General features: G+C 33.6%; 1 protein-coding gene across 1 annotated transcript in view; it reads right to left on the bottom strand.

Moving 5' to 3' along the window:
• The window catches only part of LOC134249266 (uncharacterized), a gene marked incomplete at its 5' end in the record, with an annotated part of 36,520 nt that overhangs the window by 16,109 nt on the left and 1,805 nt on the right, over positions 1–18,606 (bottom strand). The window contains 4 exons of the mRNA XM_062731635.1: positions 155–250; positions 4,332–4,424; positions 4,527–4,616; positions 6,795–6,880. Coding sequence (XP_062587619.1) covers positions 155–250; positions 4,332–4,424; positions 4,527–4,616; positions 6,795–6,880 — 365 coding nt within the window. The remainder of the gene's footprint in view (positions 1–154; positions 251–4,331; positions 4,425–4,526; positions 4,617–6,794; positions 6,881–18,606) is intronic.

The raw sequence follows: 18,606 nt of genomic DNA, 5'->3' as shown, positions 1-18,606 counted from the left end.
GACCCATAAGGCCCATGGGCCTCTTGCTTTTAAACACATTATTCATATTGCAAGAGAAATCTTTGAGCGGGAAATCATCGAATTCTTAAAATTCACATGTATCAATTTCACACGATTTTGTCTGACTTTATGTACATTGTATATAAAGACTTACGTTCATTACAGGTTGGTCCTGCTCTGTTAGATGGACATCTGCACGTGTTAGGGCTGACACAAGTTCCTCCATTATTACATGATGGATTACAAACAGCTATAAAAAGCAAATAAAGAAGAGGTACTGTGAACAATGAGCTCACTAATTAATACCCCATATGAATATAATGACAGTGTCCATGTTTTGCTGTGGGAAACCCTAAATATGTGTCGGATCAAAATGTAAAATGAGAGATGCACAATGGCAATATGTAATAAAGATTCTGCGAAAGTCTCATCAAATTTCATTCAGTGGTATGAGAGGAGTTGCAGATAAGAGATGGGTACCCTAAAGCGTAACAGACGGACGGATAGACAGACGACGGACGTATAGACAGGCGAACATGACAATTACTATATACCCCCCCCCCCCGCTTTTCAAGCGGGGGGTATAATGATCCATGGAATTTAAAAGAAAAATACCTTTTTCATGAATAGCACCAGTCCTTTTATGATGATGAAGACGTACTGTAGCAGTTGCACAATTGATTAACAATGTTAACAATATTAAATTTATAATTTCAATATCTAAATTAAGATAAATGTTGCACAAAAAAGAGAGATTTTACTTGCATCTTCAAGTCGGAAGTATGAATGACCTGTGTGTAAATTACAGAGAAAATAAATTTATATGAATATTTACTGGGAAAAAAATACATGTAATAGTTAAAGTTGCCTGGACACAAATCTGAAATACATATTTTCTATAATTTTCGGTTTATTATGTATAATGCTGTAGCATTTCACACGGAAATATAATAAACATTATACCCCCTGCTTGAAAAGAGGGAGGGTATATAGTAATCGGTATGTCCGTCAGTCTGTTACTCTTTGGGGTACCCATCTCTTATCCTCAACTCCTCTAATATCACTGAATGAAATTTGATGAAACTTTCATAGAATCTTTATTACTAGTACATGTTGCCGTTGTGCACCTCTTATTTTACTTTTCGATCCGAAAAATATTTTGGGTTTCCCACAACAAAACATGGACATTGCCATAATATTCATATGGGAGGCGGGGGTATCATTTAGTGAGCTCATTGCTCACAGTACCTCTAGTTCAATCTGGAAAATAATGAAACTGTGAATTTCGGGACGTGCTTGATTGACATATCCTTGCACTTTTACAAAATAAACATTTAAACTTAAAAAAATCAGGCATAATTCTAGTTATGATTCATTGATTTGATTAACAAAGTTCTAAGTAAGATTAGCTATTCTCGAGTTTGAACATGAGAGGAATTTTGATGATTAAAAAATAGACTCCGCTCCGTCCTGTCTTCGTGACGAATTTTTCTCTCAATATGATTTTTCCATAATTAATTAAATTTATCTTTATTTGATTTTAGCTCAAAGAATATGCATGCATATTTTGCTGTTTCTTGTGTATTGAAATTGTATGGGGTTTCTATTTTGTATTTTACCGCGCATGTATGCGCATACAATTTCAATACACTTGAAAACGCAAAATATGCATGCATATTCTTTGAGCTCAATTCAAATTATTTTCTTTAACCACGTATACTAAATATTAATTTCTTCGATTATATTAATTAATTGGAGGACATGGAAATTGACACAGGGGCCGGTAATATACTGTTTTTACTTAATCAATATATATATATATATATATATATATATATATATATATATATATATATATATATATATATATATATATTTACACTTAACAAAACTTCTAAGTGTTCACTTTAATTAATGTCTTTATTTAAAAACTACTGCATAGAATGGTATATTTTCAAATTATTACAACAAATGAGTCTTCTCAACAATTGTAGAAAGAAAATTCAATATCACCGATGAAAACCAATGTTCCGTGACGAGGCTTAAAAACAATAAATCTGTACTTTGCGGCACGTGTTTTGTGTAATAAGCATCTTTTTGTGATCATTATCAAATTTTAAAAACTTATTTCACTGAAAAACACAAAACATTGGCAAAATGACCATTGAGATAGAAGGTAGAGCCGTTGGAATGTTGATATCTGGACCATCTTTACACAGCGTTTTACTCACTTTTACTTTAGTGCTTCATTGTACTTGATATTACTTTTAAAAATTATCAGACAGTATCAAAACCCATTTAAACCCATTTTTCTATAGGCTGTGATCATTTTTCATCGCTAATTTGTCACAATTTGAAAGTTTTTGACAAAATTTAACCACACCTGAAGTGACCTTGATCTTTTCCTGAGGAGAAAATTTCGCGTCACACAGGGTTAAAAGAGTGTTAAAGTGTCCTGAAAAAATCTAAGAAACATGGAAACAAACCATTTCAATCGTACGAAAATGATAAGAAATCGGTGCTCGTGGCAGTCTTATATCAGCTCAAGCAGTCTGAATTATCCTTAAAGCGGCGCATTTACATGCTAAACACCCAAGGATATTGACTAAAAAGGCATCTGCGTGACGATACACTGTCAAATTCCCGGATCTGAATCCCATTAAACACATTTGGGATTTTAAAAGAAATGTCAAAGCCCCCCCCCCTTTTTTTCCTCACAATTTCAATGGTTTGGAAAGATCTATGCAGTACATGTACGTGTGGCAGCAGATGGGTCAATCTCCTATTCAGGGGTACATGGTATCCAACAATGAAGATTGTCTTGTAGTAATAAGAGCGAGTAGTGGGTCTTACTCAATCGAAATTTTTTTGTGTGAATTTTCATTTTGAGGGTACATCATTTCCTTGACACTTTGCTTAAAAATTCTTACAAGATACTTACATGAAATTTACACAACATCGAACTGAAATATACATCATTAGCCATGAATTAAAGATATAATTCATTGTATGCATTTGTTCTTAGAAACTTAAAAAATGTTAGGTAAACACTTAGAAGTTTGGTTCAGTGTGTATATATATATATATATATATATATATATATATATATATATATATATATATATATATATATATATATAATTTCAAAACAAAATGAAGAATCGGTACAGTTTTTGGTATATTTAAAAGTAAAAATCCAAAAATATCACAAAACATTTACTGCAAGCGCTTTCGCCATGTTCACAAAACATTTACTGCAAGCGCTTTCGCCATGTTATATATATATGGTACCATAACATTTTAACGTCAAATGTTCAAAGTAAAACGTCTGAAGAATTTGAATGAAAGTGCTAACGTTTTACAACTTGTGTTGTCGTTTTTTTCTTTATATATATATATATATATATATATATATATATATATATATATATATATATATATATATATACACAAAAAGGAAAGGGAAACAACGTCAGCCCGAATTTACACAGGGTCGATCTCGGAAATATTTCGTATTTCATAGAAAAAAGAATGTAGCCAATTAAATTATAACTAGAAATCATACTACAATAAATATTCTTAAATAAAACAGAAACCTCGTTACTTTCTATAGCGTTTAAGTTGGGTAATACTAACTCCATATCCCGTTGTGCGAGTCGATGTACTTTAAGTCGTCCACTAAAACGAGGCAAAATTCGCACATTTTCTCCAGTTTTGAAGTCTTTCCGGAGATGGAAAACACAAAGTAAAGATCCAGCGTTCACGAAAATCATCTTTTTCTTTTGTTAACTGTAATTAAAAGGTACAACATCTCCGATTTGAATAAAAACGGTAGCTTTTTTGTTCACAGAGAGAGGCTCGAGCCCAGAACAACATTTTGGAAAAACCCATGATTGGTAAAAGGCGGAGCGTGATTGGTCAGATCTGTTCTAGAAAAGCACCATTGACCAATCACATCTCGCGTTAAATATTGGATGCAATGTTTAGCGAATTTAGTGGACGACTTTGACTACATCACTTGCATGACAGGATATCGGATCTGCAAAACACGACTTACACGATTCTTAAATGACCGCGATGGTATTTTTATTAAAGAGTGATTATTACTGAATGATCCCAGACGTAATTCACTAACTGCAAGGTATTTTATTGAAAACATGAGTCATTTCCGAAATCGACCCTGTGTAAATTCAAGCTGACGTTGTTTCCCTTTCTCTTTTTGTATACATATAGTGATTACGTAAAATCAAATACAGTATGTTACAGGCCCCTGTGGAAATTGAAATTGGGACGTAAAGAAATCACCACTTTATTAATTTAGATGATCTTACGAGTGGAACAGTCAGTTCCTGAATATCCTCCATAGCATCTACAATAGTTAGGACTCGCACAGTTACCATTCCGGCACCCACCAGGGCATATTGCTGTAAACATTGTATGGAGAAAAGGTTACTTCTACACAAGAGAAATTTTAAATGAAAACATATATTATTTAATTTGTGATATTCGGAAGAAAAATACTATACGTGTTTGACACGAATTTCCAGTATATCCACTTGGACATCTACATACATTTGGAGCTACACAGGTCCCTCCATTTTGACAACTACAACTTGCTATAAAACACAAAAAATCGAATTAGCAATAAGTAAATTTTAATCTGATTAGAAGTTTGCCCCCATGACTCCCTTTCAGCATTAATTTTCATTTGTCAAGTTCATTTGTGTAAATAGCTTTTTTTTCGTGTTTGATTTCTGAACGTGGTCACAAATTTTCCTTAAACTGGCCACAGCATACTAAAAATGAATAAAGGACTTTTGATGTCAATTTTAGAAATTTGCCTTTTTATACCCATTTTTTGTACAGTGTACATTCGTGTAATTGTGACCCCTTAAAAAAAATAACAACTACATATTAGCCATATTTAAGATGCCAAATAAATGTAAAGCAGTTGTTTTCTAAGCAATAATTATGCCCCCTTCGAAGAAGGCTGGGCATTTTGCTTTGCTGCTGTCGGTCGGTCGGTCTACCATGAAATTCTGTTCATTTTCTTCGCAGAGGTTGCACATTTCGAAGTGAAACTTGGTATACAAATTTATCATAAGAATGTCAAGGTCACGTTCTGATTTAAGTACGATCGATTCATTTTTGATTGATTTATCTCCCTTGGACTTGGAAAATTTCCAAATATTTGCAGTTTCTGTTCATTTTCTTTGCAGAGGTTGCGCATACTGAAATGAAATCACTATAAAGATCAATTGATTCTTTTTGGGCAATCAATCTATTTCTAACAGAGTTATGTCCCTTGGAAATTGGGGGAAGGGGCTTCAGTGTTCTACAAACATCACGTGCTGCGATTTCGTGTCATATTTCCTCCTTTTTCCATCATTTGGTATTTAATTTCATAATGAATAATAAACTAATTGAAGGTTACGATTTTGTTAATTCTCTGTTTATTTGGTAAAATCAAGTTAATTATCCTCTAATTGCATAATATTAAGGATGACGTTTACTCAGGTTTCAGAAAACAGAAAGGAAATTTTATGAAGTATAATATGTTATATCAAAAACTGTTCTAAATGGATAAAATTACGAAGTTTTAACTCAATATTAATTTAAAAATTTTAAATTTTATTATTTGAAGAAAATACAAAGGAACAAAAGTCAGTGTATTGTAATGCAGAGGAAATTCGGACTAAATTTGTAATTTTCCCTTTTTTGTCAAAATCTTTTATTTCTTGCAATATTAATCAAAATTTAAAGGTTACATGTGTTTTTAGACATCATTTTACAACTTTTACATGTCTTAAAGCTCATAAATTATTTCAAATAATTGAATGCTATTAAATAAAGAAATTCAAAAATATGAACAAAAACCATTCCATGCAACATATCTCAATAATTTGATCATTCACCCCATATAATGTTAATACCATGAGAATTACGGCAACAAAGGCAATATGAGGCTATAAATAATTTAGAGTTCTTATCAGTCGGATTTTTTGAATATTCGATTGAAAATGGGAGGAAAATATAACTATGACAGAGGAAATTCGGACTGTAATAATTATCAAGTTTATGGCCAAAACTCTAATCGTTTCTTTATATGAAACAACACTGTTCTATTGCTATAATATTTCATTATTTAAAGAGTTTTGTTGCTTGTGATATTTTGTGAGTGAAGAAAAAATTGGTCATAGAGTGAAAAATTGAGGTATTTCCCATATAATATTCAGGGGCCACTAGCATGAAAAGTAGGTCATTGACCTAGTTATTTGAAATTGAAATTTAACACAAGAATTATTTGTGTACAATGTGCAATAGGTGGATTTTCGTTCTTATCAGTGGAATTTTTGGTCATCTGAGTAAAGGTATACCTTAAGGACAAACTTTTGTCAAAAAATTTGAAAATAACAACTTTGAGTCATGTTTTAATGAGTAAAATGAACAAGTTTCGCCTCTTACTTTTTAAGTTTTTATTCAAATTTTCACAAAAATGGGATTTGAAGTTAAAAAAAAATTGTATAGATTAATAAGGATGGTTTTAGAGATACAGAATTTTGAACATCATAGAAGGTTTACAATTTCTTTACGTTCTAGAAATTTATTATTTGCATCATATTCAATGAAATTAGGCCAAAAAATATATGTCAATCCAGGCATCATTTTTTGTTTCTATCATCTGTCCTTAAATGCAAAAAATTTAACTTCATGTAATTAAATTAATATAGTAATTATTTCAGAGAAAAACTGTTGATAGATTTCTTCTTAGAAGACAAGTATAAATAACATACGGATATCGCAGTTGCTGCCATAGTAGCCCGGACAACAACGTCTTGTCACAGTATAGTAAGGACGCCAAATCCAGCGGTAATGGGTGCTGAAAAAGTATTGATAGGTAAATGTCTTTGTATTTATTATATACACAAAATCGAAAAAAAAGAAAAGAAAATTCTCAATTAATGCACAGCATGCCTAATTATTGTACATTGTAAGTAATAATCAACACATTGCATGTTTATACCTTTCAATTATACTTATGTTATTTTCATGTCTCGTGCATGTCGTTTTCACATACTGGTTCAGTATATATAATATACTGGTATACATAATATACTTATACAAGAGGCCCACGGGCCTTATAGGTCACATGAGTATCATGTAATAACTTTACAACAATAGACTTTGTTTCGTTTTTTAAAAAAGAGGCCATGGATTTCAATTTTGAAAGAGGCACCATTGGTTATCATTATTATAGACTTAGCATGCTTACTTTGGTTACTTATTACCCAGAGGTACATGTAGATCGGAGTAACAAAGAGAAAATGCATTCCCACTTGATAACCAATTGTGCATCCCATCCAACAGGACTCACTGACCATGGGGCACATATTTCAAAATTTTGGAAATTTTATCATAAATTTTATTTCATCATAAATGGTTGATTTATACCAAAGAGCAGAGATTTTCAAAGAAATCATGCATTTTCACTATATAATCTACATAGCCCCGCCCTAGCACTAAAATCCCTGACCCTGGGGCCATGAAATTCACAATTTTGGAAGAAACAGCTGAATTCAACATAAATATGCACGTGCATGGTTAGTTTATTTAATGCCCAGGAGCAGAGAAGATTTTCAAAGAAATAATGCATTTTTACTATATAATCTATTTAGCCCCGCCCTATCACTAGAACCCCTGACCATGGGGCCATGAATTTCACAATTTTGGTAGAGGACTCAATGCTTATTACAATCATGCCAACAGTTTGACTGCTTGATGTCCAAGAGTAGAGAAGAAGAGTTTTAAAGATTGCATTAATTTTAGTGGTTTTGGCCCCAACCCTCAGACCCCAGGGGAACAGGGCCATGAAATTCAAAATTTTTGTTCCCCTTTACCCATAAATGCTTTATGCCAAAATTGGTTGAAATAGGTTGAGCGGTTGCAGAGATGAGGCTGAAAATGTTGAAATGTTAACGCACGACGCACAACGACGGACGAAATAAGATATCAACAGGTCACCTGAAAATGGATGCTCGTTTATACCAGTTCAAAATGTCGTTTAATTGTGATAATGATCTGCGATTAAACGCAAATTTTAAGATTCATTAGCCACCTGAGCCGAAGGCTCAAGTGAGCTTTTCTGATCACAATTTGGTCATTAAAAAATCTTCTCAAGAACCACTAAGCCAGAAAAGCTGAAACTTATGTGGAAGCAACCTTGGGTAGTGTAGATTTTGAATTGTTCAAATCAAGACCCTCGGGGTAGGGCGGGGCTACAATAGGGAATCAAAGTTTTACATAGAAAGTCTTCCTCTCAAGAATCATTGGCCAGGAAAGCTGAAACTTGTGTGGAAGCATGCTGGGATAGTGTAGATTCTAAATTGTTCAAATCATGACCCCCGGAGGTAGGGCGGGGCCACAATTTAAAATCGTTAAAAAAGTTTTTGTTGAAATTTATAGGATTTGAAAAAAAATACGTATATTCTTCTCAAGAACCACTGGGCCAGAAAAACTGAAACTTATGTGAAAGTATCCTGGGATAGTATAGATTATATATTGTTCGAATCATGACCCCCGGGGGTAGGGCGGGGCCACAATTTGGAATCAAAGTTTTACATCGAACTATATAGGAAAAATCTGTTTAAATCTTCTTCTCAATAACTGCTGGGCCAGATTTTGAATTGTCCAAATTATGACCCTTGGAGTAGGGCGGGGTAACAAAAGGTATAATTATAAGGGGGAATCTGGTATAGAACAGCATGGTCAAAGCTATTCATTTGAACGATGTGGCCCACGAGGCTCTTGTGTTTTTTGTGTATTTAAATGCAAAACAGGAAACGCTAAACCTCGAAAAAACTGCAGCGACTTTGTCATGTATGGTTCGAACAGATGCACAGATAGACACAAACCAGCTAATTCAGAGAATTTGTGTCCCCCGCTTAGGGAAAAAGTTAACCATGCGCAGTTCGGGGGGGGGGGGGGTCGGATCCCCTTGACTGAATTTGTAGAATTATTAAATGTATGCATGTATACTGAAGCAAATACAATATGCCAATATGTATGTAAAGGTTTGATTGCTTATTCTTCATTATGTGTATAGAAGATTCTTTTTATAGGGAATATTTATCACACTGTAATGATGATTTTATGAGTTTGTACAAGCCAGACCTCATAAATTTTTCATTTCACATGAATACTATCATTTAGTAAGAAAAAAGTATTTCGAGAAAAAAAATTCATCGCCCGGGATGCGAACCCGGACCCTCTCATATGTGAAGAGAGAGACATACCACTAGACCACGGAGCCGCTTTAAACTTGCGAAAAATATATGCAAAGATGAAGTCACATACATGTCCATGTATATATTCACGTTCGATATTGTCAAAATTTTACACAATGCATGATATCTAATTTAACATTTATTCAACAGTTCTAATAGATGTAATAAAAATATAAAGTCCACCGAGAACCTGTTTTATACGTAATAACTCTCCTCATGCCCCTGTGCTAAAAATAGCGACATGTAATACAATAAATACTAATAAAACAAACGGGGCGGGACACTTTGAGAGGAATGAGAGAGGTCCTAGGGAGTTTTGGTATAAAATTACATTGCAAAAGCTCAAAATTTTCTTGAAATATAACCCGGAAATGATAGTGTTTCATACAGACAGAATGTATAAATTTACGACCTTGAACTTTGACCTTTTGATCTCAAAATTAATAGGGGTCTTTCTTCGGCCAAAGGGAGATGTTATGTAAAATTTCATTGCAAAAGCTCAAAGAGTTCTCGAGATATCGCGCGGAAACGAAAGTGTTATAAAAGACAGAATTTGCGAATTTATAACCTTGACCTTTTGACCTCAATATCAATAGGGTTCTTTTTTCGTCCATAGGGAGTTGCTATGCAAAATTTCATAGCGAAAGCTCAAAGGGTTCTCGAGATATCGTGTGGAAACGAACGCGTTACAGACAGACAGAAAGACGGACAGACCCAAATTAATATCCCCCACTTTTAAAGCGGGGGACAATAAATCCCGTCATATGGCATGCCTCAGCTAAGAATGTGCTAAAATTTCAAGCATGTGCGATGAGTATTTGCAGAGAAAACTGCAACGAATATTTGTAATGATTGTATGGTACGGAAAAATAGGAAGATGACCCGATTTGAACAAAAATAAATCCCATCATATGGCATGCCTTAGCAATGAATGTCCAATGAGTTGCCGAGAAATCTGCGACCAAAAAATCTGTTACGAACAGACACACGGACGGACAGGCACGCAAGGTAAAACAGTATACCCCCTCTCCTTCGTAGGGTATAACTATCTCCATGTTGCGGTCACAAAATTTTACCCATGTATTAAAGGTGTTCAGGAAACGACTAACAAGCTAATTCAGAGAATTTATGTCCCCCGCTTAAGGAAAAAGTAAAACATGCGCAGTTCGGGGGGAGTCGGGGGGGGAGAGTTAGATCCCCCTCACTGAATTTGTAGAATTATTAAATGTATACATGCATGTATACTGAAGCAAATAAAATATACCATTATGAATATAAAGATTTAATTGCTTATTCTTTATTATGTGTATAGAAGATTCTTTTTATATGGAATATTTATCACACTGTAATGATGATTTTATGAGTTTGTACAAGCCAGACCTCGTAGATTTTTTATTTCGCGTGCTGAATACTATTATTTAGTAAAAATAAAGTATTTCAAAAAAAAAAGTTGCCGTCCGGGACTTGAACTCGGGACCTCTCACATTTTTGTTTTCTCTTTCATTAAAACTTTTCGCTTCGTGTGCGCTGATCAGATAGCCCAACTCACTGAGCTACCATCGCTACAAGAGAAACATACCACTAGACCACGGACTCGCTTTACATGGAGTCAAGTATATGCAGAAGTGAAGTCACATGCATGTATATATTCATGTTCGATATTGTCAAAATTTTACTCAATTCATGGTGTTTGATTTATTTAGCCTTTATTAAACAGTTCTAATAGATGTAATAAGAACATAAAGTCCGCCCAGAACCTGTTTTATACGCAATAACTCTCCTCATGCCCCTTTGCTAAAAATAGCGACATGTAATACTATAAATACCAATAAAACAAACGGGACGGGACACTTTGAGAGGGGTGAGAGAGGTCCTAGGGAGTTTTTGTATAAAATTACATTGAATAAGCTCAAAATCTTCTTGAAATATCGCCCGGAAAATGATAGTGTTTCAAACAGACAGAATATGTTAATTTACGACCTTGAACTTTGACCTTTTGACCTCAAAATCAATAGGGGTCTTTATGAGGCCACAGGGAGTTGTTATGTAAAATTTCATTGCTATAGCTCAAATGGTTCTAGAGATATCGTGTGGAATCGGAAGTATTATAACAGACAGAATTTGCTTCTTTAGTCCATAGGGAGTTGCTATGCTAAATTCCATTGCAAAAGCTCAAAGGGTTCTCGAGATATCGTGTGGAAACGAAAGCGTTACAGACAGAAAGACGGACGGACGGACGGACAGACAAACCCAAATTAATATCCCCCACTTTTCAAGCGGGGGACAATAAAATGTTTAAAATTACGTACAACGTGATGAATGTTTAAGAATTAAGAAGAAGGTATGGTTTTAGCTTTATCGTGCCTTAAAAATTAAATGTTTTTAAACAGTTTTGAAACTTACTTAAATATTAGTCTAGTTTATGACTGTGATAGATCAGAAATGAATATGACATAAACGAGTTCCATTCTGGAAATATGACGTCGTTAATTTGATGCATTTCTCTATTTTAAACAGAAAAATCACCCAAATGATCCATTTCAAGGGTAATTTTCCTACAAAAAATAGTTTCCAAAGCCGTCGCCCACTTTAATTTTTGGATATGTTGTGCAAAATTCAATAAAAAATCATATATCTTAAAATCATTGTGGGCGATGCCTGTGGACAATATTATCTGAAAGAAAATTCCATGGAAAATTGGTGTCTTCTGCTACTTTTTATGAAAAAACGGGAAAATGCGCATGTTTATGACGTCAAAATTAGCATTTACAAATGCATGTGAGAAAAATAATTTGTATGATTTTTCTGCATGGAAATTCAATTATTCAGAAAGCATGAGTTTTCAACTTTTACTTCAGTTTCATTTTTTGTAAGAAAATCACAGGGCAAAATTTGTATTAAATCCATACATTATTCTTTATTTCAGATATTCAGGCTGTTAGGATGTGATTGTTTTACTATGATTTTCAAAAACTGGATTTTTTTTAAAGACCATCATTAAAAGAAGATTAAAGATTAAAGAAGATCATTAAAAAGAAGGAACAATGCGTTTATAAGCAAAGATTATAATTATGTTTAATTATTAACACAAAAAGTATTAATTGCGTTAATCGCAAAAGTATTATTGCTTTTAAACGCAATAAAAATATATAAAGCATACAAAAGTATTTAACATGCATTCTCTGTAAGCACCAAAAAACGACATATCTCCGATTTTGATGAAATTTGCACCACAGCTGCACCTTGGTACAAAACCAGCAAATATGGTGTTAGAAGTTTCCCACGTGCACCCGGTTGCCATGGAGACGGATCCATTGAATTTGGCCATTTTCGGCCATTTTTGACCAAACAAAAACATGAAAATTGAGGAAATATGAATGCATTTTTATCTTTATGTAGTGAACTCAAATATAAATCTTTGTATCATAAGAAAACATCAACTGTAAAAGAAAACAGGGCATATAACCAGTTATTCCAGAATTGACCCCACTCTTAGAAAACGGTTCTGCAAAATAGCATAGTTTCTCAAAATGTGAAAAATGGAAAATTTGGCATTTTTTGAGAAATTTAAGGTTAAATAAAAAAAATTGTCTACGGAAATTTTTCAAATCATATGCGTGTCGTCAAACGTCAGTATTAGTAGTGTCCCCTCATGAAAAAATTGGAGTGGGATCTCAATGCTATTTTTAGTAACATGTATCTAAAAATAGACATATTTCAGAAAAATCTAGAAAATGAAATTTGGGCAGAGTTTAAGATGCCATTGCTAGGTAATTATGAAATATACTGTAAAAGTCAATATGCTAATGTCAGAGACTGGACACCAATAACTACCATGCATATTATTTTCAGGGATTTCCGTTTTCTATTTATAGCTTCAAATGCCTAAATATAGACATGTCTCATAAAATGATGAAAAATGTCAATTTTCCATCATTTTGAAGCTCCACTGAATCATAAATAATAAATATATGGAACTCTCCAATATTTCATCAATAAGAACAAGGAATAGTATAATATCTCACAAATTATTGAGGACAGGCTCTCATCTCTATAGATAGTACAAAAGTCTAAAAATAGACACATATGAAATTAACTGTTTAATGTTGATTTTCTACTAATTCTCAAATTAGAGATGGGAAATTTACCGACTTACTGTCATTAACTGTAACTGATATTATGTGACTGACAAGAACAAAAGAACATTCAATGGAATGTAGCATGATAAGCAGAGGTTTCCAATTCTATTTATAGTAACACATGTTTAAAAATAGACGTAATGCAAAATATCGGGAAAATGTCGTTTTTTGTACTTTTTTCTAAAATTGTGGATGCATAATTGCTGGCTCTCTGTTTTTTAACTGCTATTGGCATATGGTGACCAACAAGTAAAAGAAAGCCTTATATCTAATACAAAATGAGAAGCAGTGGTTTCCATTTCTATTTATAGTAACACATGTTTAAAAATAGACGTACTGCAAAATATCGGAAAAATGTAGTTTTTTGTACACCTGTACTTTTTTTCTCACATTTTGGATGAACAATTGTAGACTGTATGTTTTTAACTGCTATTGGCATATGGTGACAAACAAGTAAAAGAAAGCATATATGAAATACAGAATGAGAAGCATAAGTTTCCATTTCTATTTATAGTTACACATGTTTGAAAATAGACATACTGCAAATTCTCGAGAAAATATAGACTTTTGCATTTTTTTAACATCAGGAATGGACAATGTGCAGACAAACGGCTGATATTTGTTATTGACGGAAGGTGACTAAAGAGTATGAAAAAGCTTTAGCAAAAATGTATAAGAATAATGTGTACGGGTATTTTTCCATTTCTACCTATACTAACGTATAGTTATAAATAGACATTCAGCATTTAATCAAGAAAATGTAGAATCATTGTATTTTCTCAAAATAGGGATAGGAAATTGCAGTCAAACTTTCATTAGCTGTAACTGACATAATATAACCGGCACGTACAAGAGAGCAGTAACCGAAATGCATGATATGGTGGGGTTTCCATTTCTATTTATAGTAACACATGTTTTAAAATAAAGGCTCAAGTGAGCTTTTATGATCATTTGTGCCTCGTCAGTCGTTGTCGTTCTCATTGTAAATTTTTTATATTTTCATCTTCTTATCAAGAACCACTGGGTTTATTTCAATTTAACTTGCCGCAAAGTATCCTTGAATGAAGGAATAATACCTTTTCTCTGTTCGATTTTTCACTAAGCTAATAATTTATATTTCTGACCAATATTAGTTTGTTTAAACGCCTATTAATAGCAAAGCCATTTCTGTGACTAAAGTTACTCCCCCTCCTCTCATAAAGAAAAGTTAATTTTTAGTAGAAGTAGTATTTTAAAACGTAACAAGGAATCTTTCAAACACTGATACCAATGTATGACAGCTTATTGCCATGAAAATCAAGTCTTTAAAAAGGAGATAAAACTCTAGGGTCATAACAAAATACTGGTGAATTTTTAATTTGTTACATTCCTGTCGGAAGCAAATTAAAAGTGAAGAGGGGGGTCCAAACATGAAATCTTATTTCATGGGAGGGGATCGAACTTCTTTTTCTTTCAAACACTATCACTTAGCCTTATTTGACTACACTGCAACATGCCTGCTGAAAGGGGGGGGGGGGGCTAAATCTACTCCCCAATGTTTTTTACCTATATGATGTCTATGATATTTTTACCTATATGATGTCTATCTTTGAACCCCCCCCCCAGGTTCCAACACCTACATGTATGTTTATACGTAAAATAAATTTATAAAAACCAAAACAACAAATATTTTTAAATGCTTTAGTTAAAGTCTAGAGAAATATATACATGCATGTATAGAGAGAGAATTATCGAAAGTAAGCCAAGTCAAAAAATTTGGGCAAATTTCGGATGACTTTTGAACAAATTGTGGTAAGGCATGCATGGATCAAAGGGAATCTGGATCCCTGGAAGATTCAACTTTATTATACCCCCCCCCCCCCAAACGAAGTTTGTGGGTATATAGGAATCAGGTCGCTGGAAGAAAAATTTCATAATTAGTGTCCGGTCCAAATCTTTCTTATGATAAACTTGGTAGGTTCCTATTTCACACAAAGACTGCCCATGTCGTAAGAGTGTGTCATTACCTTGACCCAAGGTCATTTGGGAAAATTCGTGGTCACTGGAAGAAAAATTTCATAATTCGTGTTCGGTCCATATCTTTCTTAAGGATAAACTTGGTAGGTTCTCAATCCACACAAAGATTGCCCATGACCTAAGAGTGTGTCATGACCTTGGTCCAAGGACATTTGAGGAAGTTAAAGGTCACTGAAAAGAAAATTTAATTTGTGTCCGGTCCACATCTTTCTTACGGATAAACTTGGCATGTTCTTATTTCACACAAAGATTTCCCATGACCTAAGATTTGTTTTAATCTTGACCCAAGGTCATTTGGGGAAGTTCAAGGTCACTGAAAAAAAAAAATCATAATTCGTGTCCAGTCCATATCCTTCTTATGGATAAACTTGGTAGGTTCTCATTTCACACAAAGACTGCCCATGCCATAAGAGTGTGTCATGATCTTGGGCCAAGGACATTTGGGGAAGTTCAAGGTCACCGGAAGAAAAATGTCCTAATTCGTGTCTGGTCCCATCGTCTCAAGCCACGGTCCGGAGTCCACATATAGCTCTCTCCTACCCGTGGCTGCTTGATCACAAAAAGTGTCGTAATCTTGAATATTTACGCCTCTCTATTGTGACGTCTTATTCAGTCAGTGACAAGTTTTGTTTCCATCGCAATTGAAATCAACAACTGAAGTCAACAGTATACAAGAAATATTTCCTTTACTGCGATTGGATATTGAAAGGTCGTGATAACGTTCATCTTCCGACTATGCTTTACTCGCATTGGTCAGTATTTTAATACGAAGAATTCTCGCCTCGTTCAACCACGGCCAGAATGGGACAGGATCGTACATTTTGGCGTGGTTTGCGACAATGGTATCTTTTTTATGGATAAATTTCAAGTTGGTATGTTCTTATTTCACATAAAGATTGCCCATGACCTAAGATTGTGTCATGACCTTGTCATGAGGTGGACGCGATGGCGCGCCGAATACAATTAGCCATGTCAGTTACAGCTAATGAAAGTTAATTTGAGAAAAACGAAAGATTCTTTATTTACCTGATTATTCATAAATATGTGTTACTATAGGCAGAAATGTAAAAATACCCTTAAACATTAGTCACATTCTGTCAATAGCAAATAAAAGCCGTTTGTCTGCACTTTGACCATCCCTGATGTTAGAAAGAAGTGCAAAAGTCTACATTTTCTCTAGAATTTGCAGAATGTCTATTTTCAAACATGTGTTACTATAAATAGAAATGGAATTCTCTGCTTCTCATTCTGTATTTCATATATGCTTTCTTTTACTTGTTGGTCACTGAATGCCAATAGCAGTAAAAAACATATTGTCTGCAATTGCTCATCCAAAATGTGAGAAAAAAGTACAAAAAACTACATTTTTCCGATAGTTTACAGTATGTCTATTTTTAAACTCATGTTACTAGAAATAGAAATGGAAACCTCTGCTTCTCATTCTGTATTTGATATAATGCTTTCTTTTACTTGTTGGTCACCATATGCCAATAGCAGTTAAAAACATATAGTCTGCAATTGTTCATCCAAAATGTGAGAAAAAAGTACAAAAAACTACATTTTTCTGATATTTTGCAGTACGTCTATTTCTAAACATGTGTTACTATGAATAGAAATGGAAACCACTGCTTCTATTTTGTATTTGATATAAGGCTTTCTTTTACTTGTTGGTCACCATATGCCAATAGCAGTTAAAAACAGATAGTCAGCAATTATTCATCCAAAATTTTAGAAAAAAGTACAAAAAACGACTTTACCCGATATTTTGCATTACGTCTATTTTTAAACATGTGTTACTATAAATAGAAATGGAAACCTCTGCTTATCATGCTACATTCCATTGAATGTTCTTTTGTTCTTGTCAGTCACATAATATCAGTTACAGTTAATGACAGTAAGTCGGTAAATTTCCCATCTCTAATTTGAGAATTAGTGGAAAATCAACATTAAACAGTTAATTTCATGTGTCTAATTTTAGACATTTGTACTATTTATAGAGATGAGAGCCTGTCCTCAATAATTTGTGAGATATTATACTATTCCTTGTTCTTATTGATGAAATATTGGAGAGATCCATATTTTCATTATTTATGATTCAGTGGAGCTTCAAAATGATGGAAAATTGACATTTTTCATCATTTTATGAGACATGTCTATATCTAGGCATTTGAAGCTATAAATAGAAAACGGAAATCCCTGAAAATAATATGCACGGTAGTTATTGGTGTCCAGACTCTGACATTAGCATATTGACTTTTACAGTATATTTCATAATTACCTAGCAATGGCATCTTAAACTCTGCCCAAATTTCATTTTCTAGATTTTTCTGAAATGTCTATTTTTAGATACATGTTACTAAAAATAGCATTGAGATCCCACTCCAATTTTTTCATGAGGGGACACTACTAATACTGACGTCTGACGACACGCATATGATTTGAAAAATTTCCGTAGACAATTTTTTTATTTAACCTTAAATTTCTCAAAAAATGCCAAATTTTCCATTTTTCACATTTTGAGAAACTATGCTATTTTGCAGAACCATTTTCTAAGAGTGGGGTCAATTCTGGAATAACCTGTTATATGCCCTGTATTCTTTTACAGTTGATGTTTTCTTATGATACAAAGATTTATATTTGAGTTCACTACATAAAGACAAAAATGCATTCATATTTCCTCAATTTTCATGTTTTTGTTTGGTCAAAAATGGCCGAAAATGGCCAAATTCAATGGATCCGTCTCCATGGCAACCGGGTGCACGTGGGAAACTTCTAACACCATATTTGCTGGTTTTGTACCAAGGCGCACCTGTGGTGCAAATTTCATCAAAATCAGAGATATGTCGTTTCCAAGCCCTATAGTAAATTTTTTGGTGCTTACAGAGAATGCATGTTAAGAAATAAGGTATCATTTTTAAACATCTATCGGGATATAAATACGGGTTGGTCATGAGATTAAATTCCATAATTGATAAAGCCCAAAGGGCTTTATGATGAATTTAATCTCGTACCAACCCGTATTTATAGCCCGATAGATGTTTTAAGATGATACCTTATTACTTATATTTACATTTGTGACTTATTCATACTTTATATTTGCCTGATTGTGACTTTTAACGTGTGAAATGCATTATTTTTCAAACCCAACGGTATGTATGTAATCCAGT

Source organism: Saccostrea cucullata, unplaced genomic scaffold (genome assembly GCF_032062105.1).
Source record: "Saccostrea cucullata isolate Sc308-1 unplaced genomic scaffold, CSIRO_AGI_Scuc_v1 ctg1770, whole genome shotgun sequence".
Classification (NCBI taxonomy): Eukaryota; Metazoa; Mollusca; class Bivalvia; order Ostreida; family Ostreidae; genus Saccostrea; species Saccostrea cuccullata.
The sequence above is the reverse complement of the archived record's forward strand: the minus strand, read 5'-3'. Positions and strand labels throughout refer to the sequence as shown.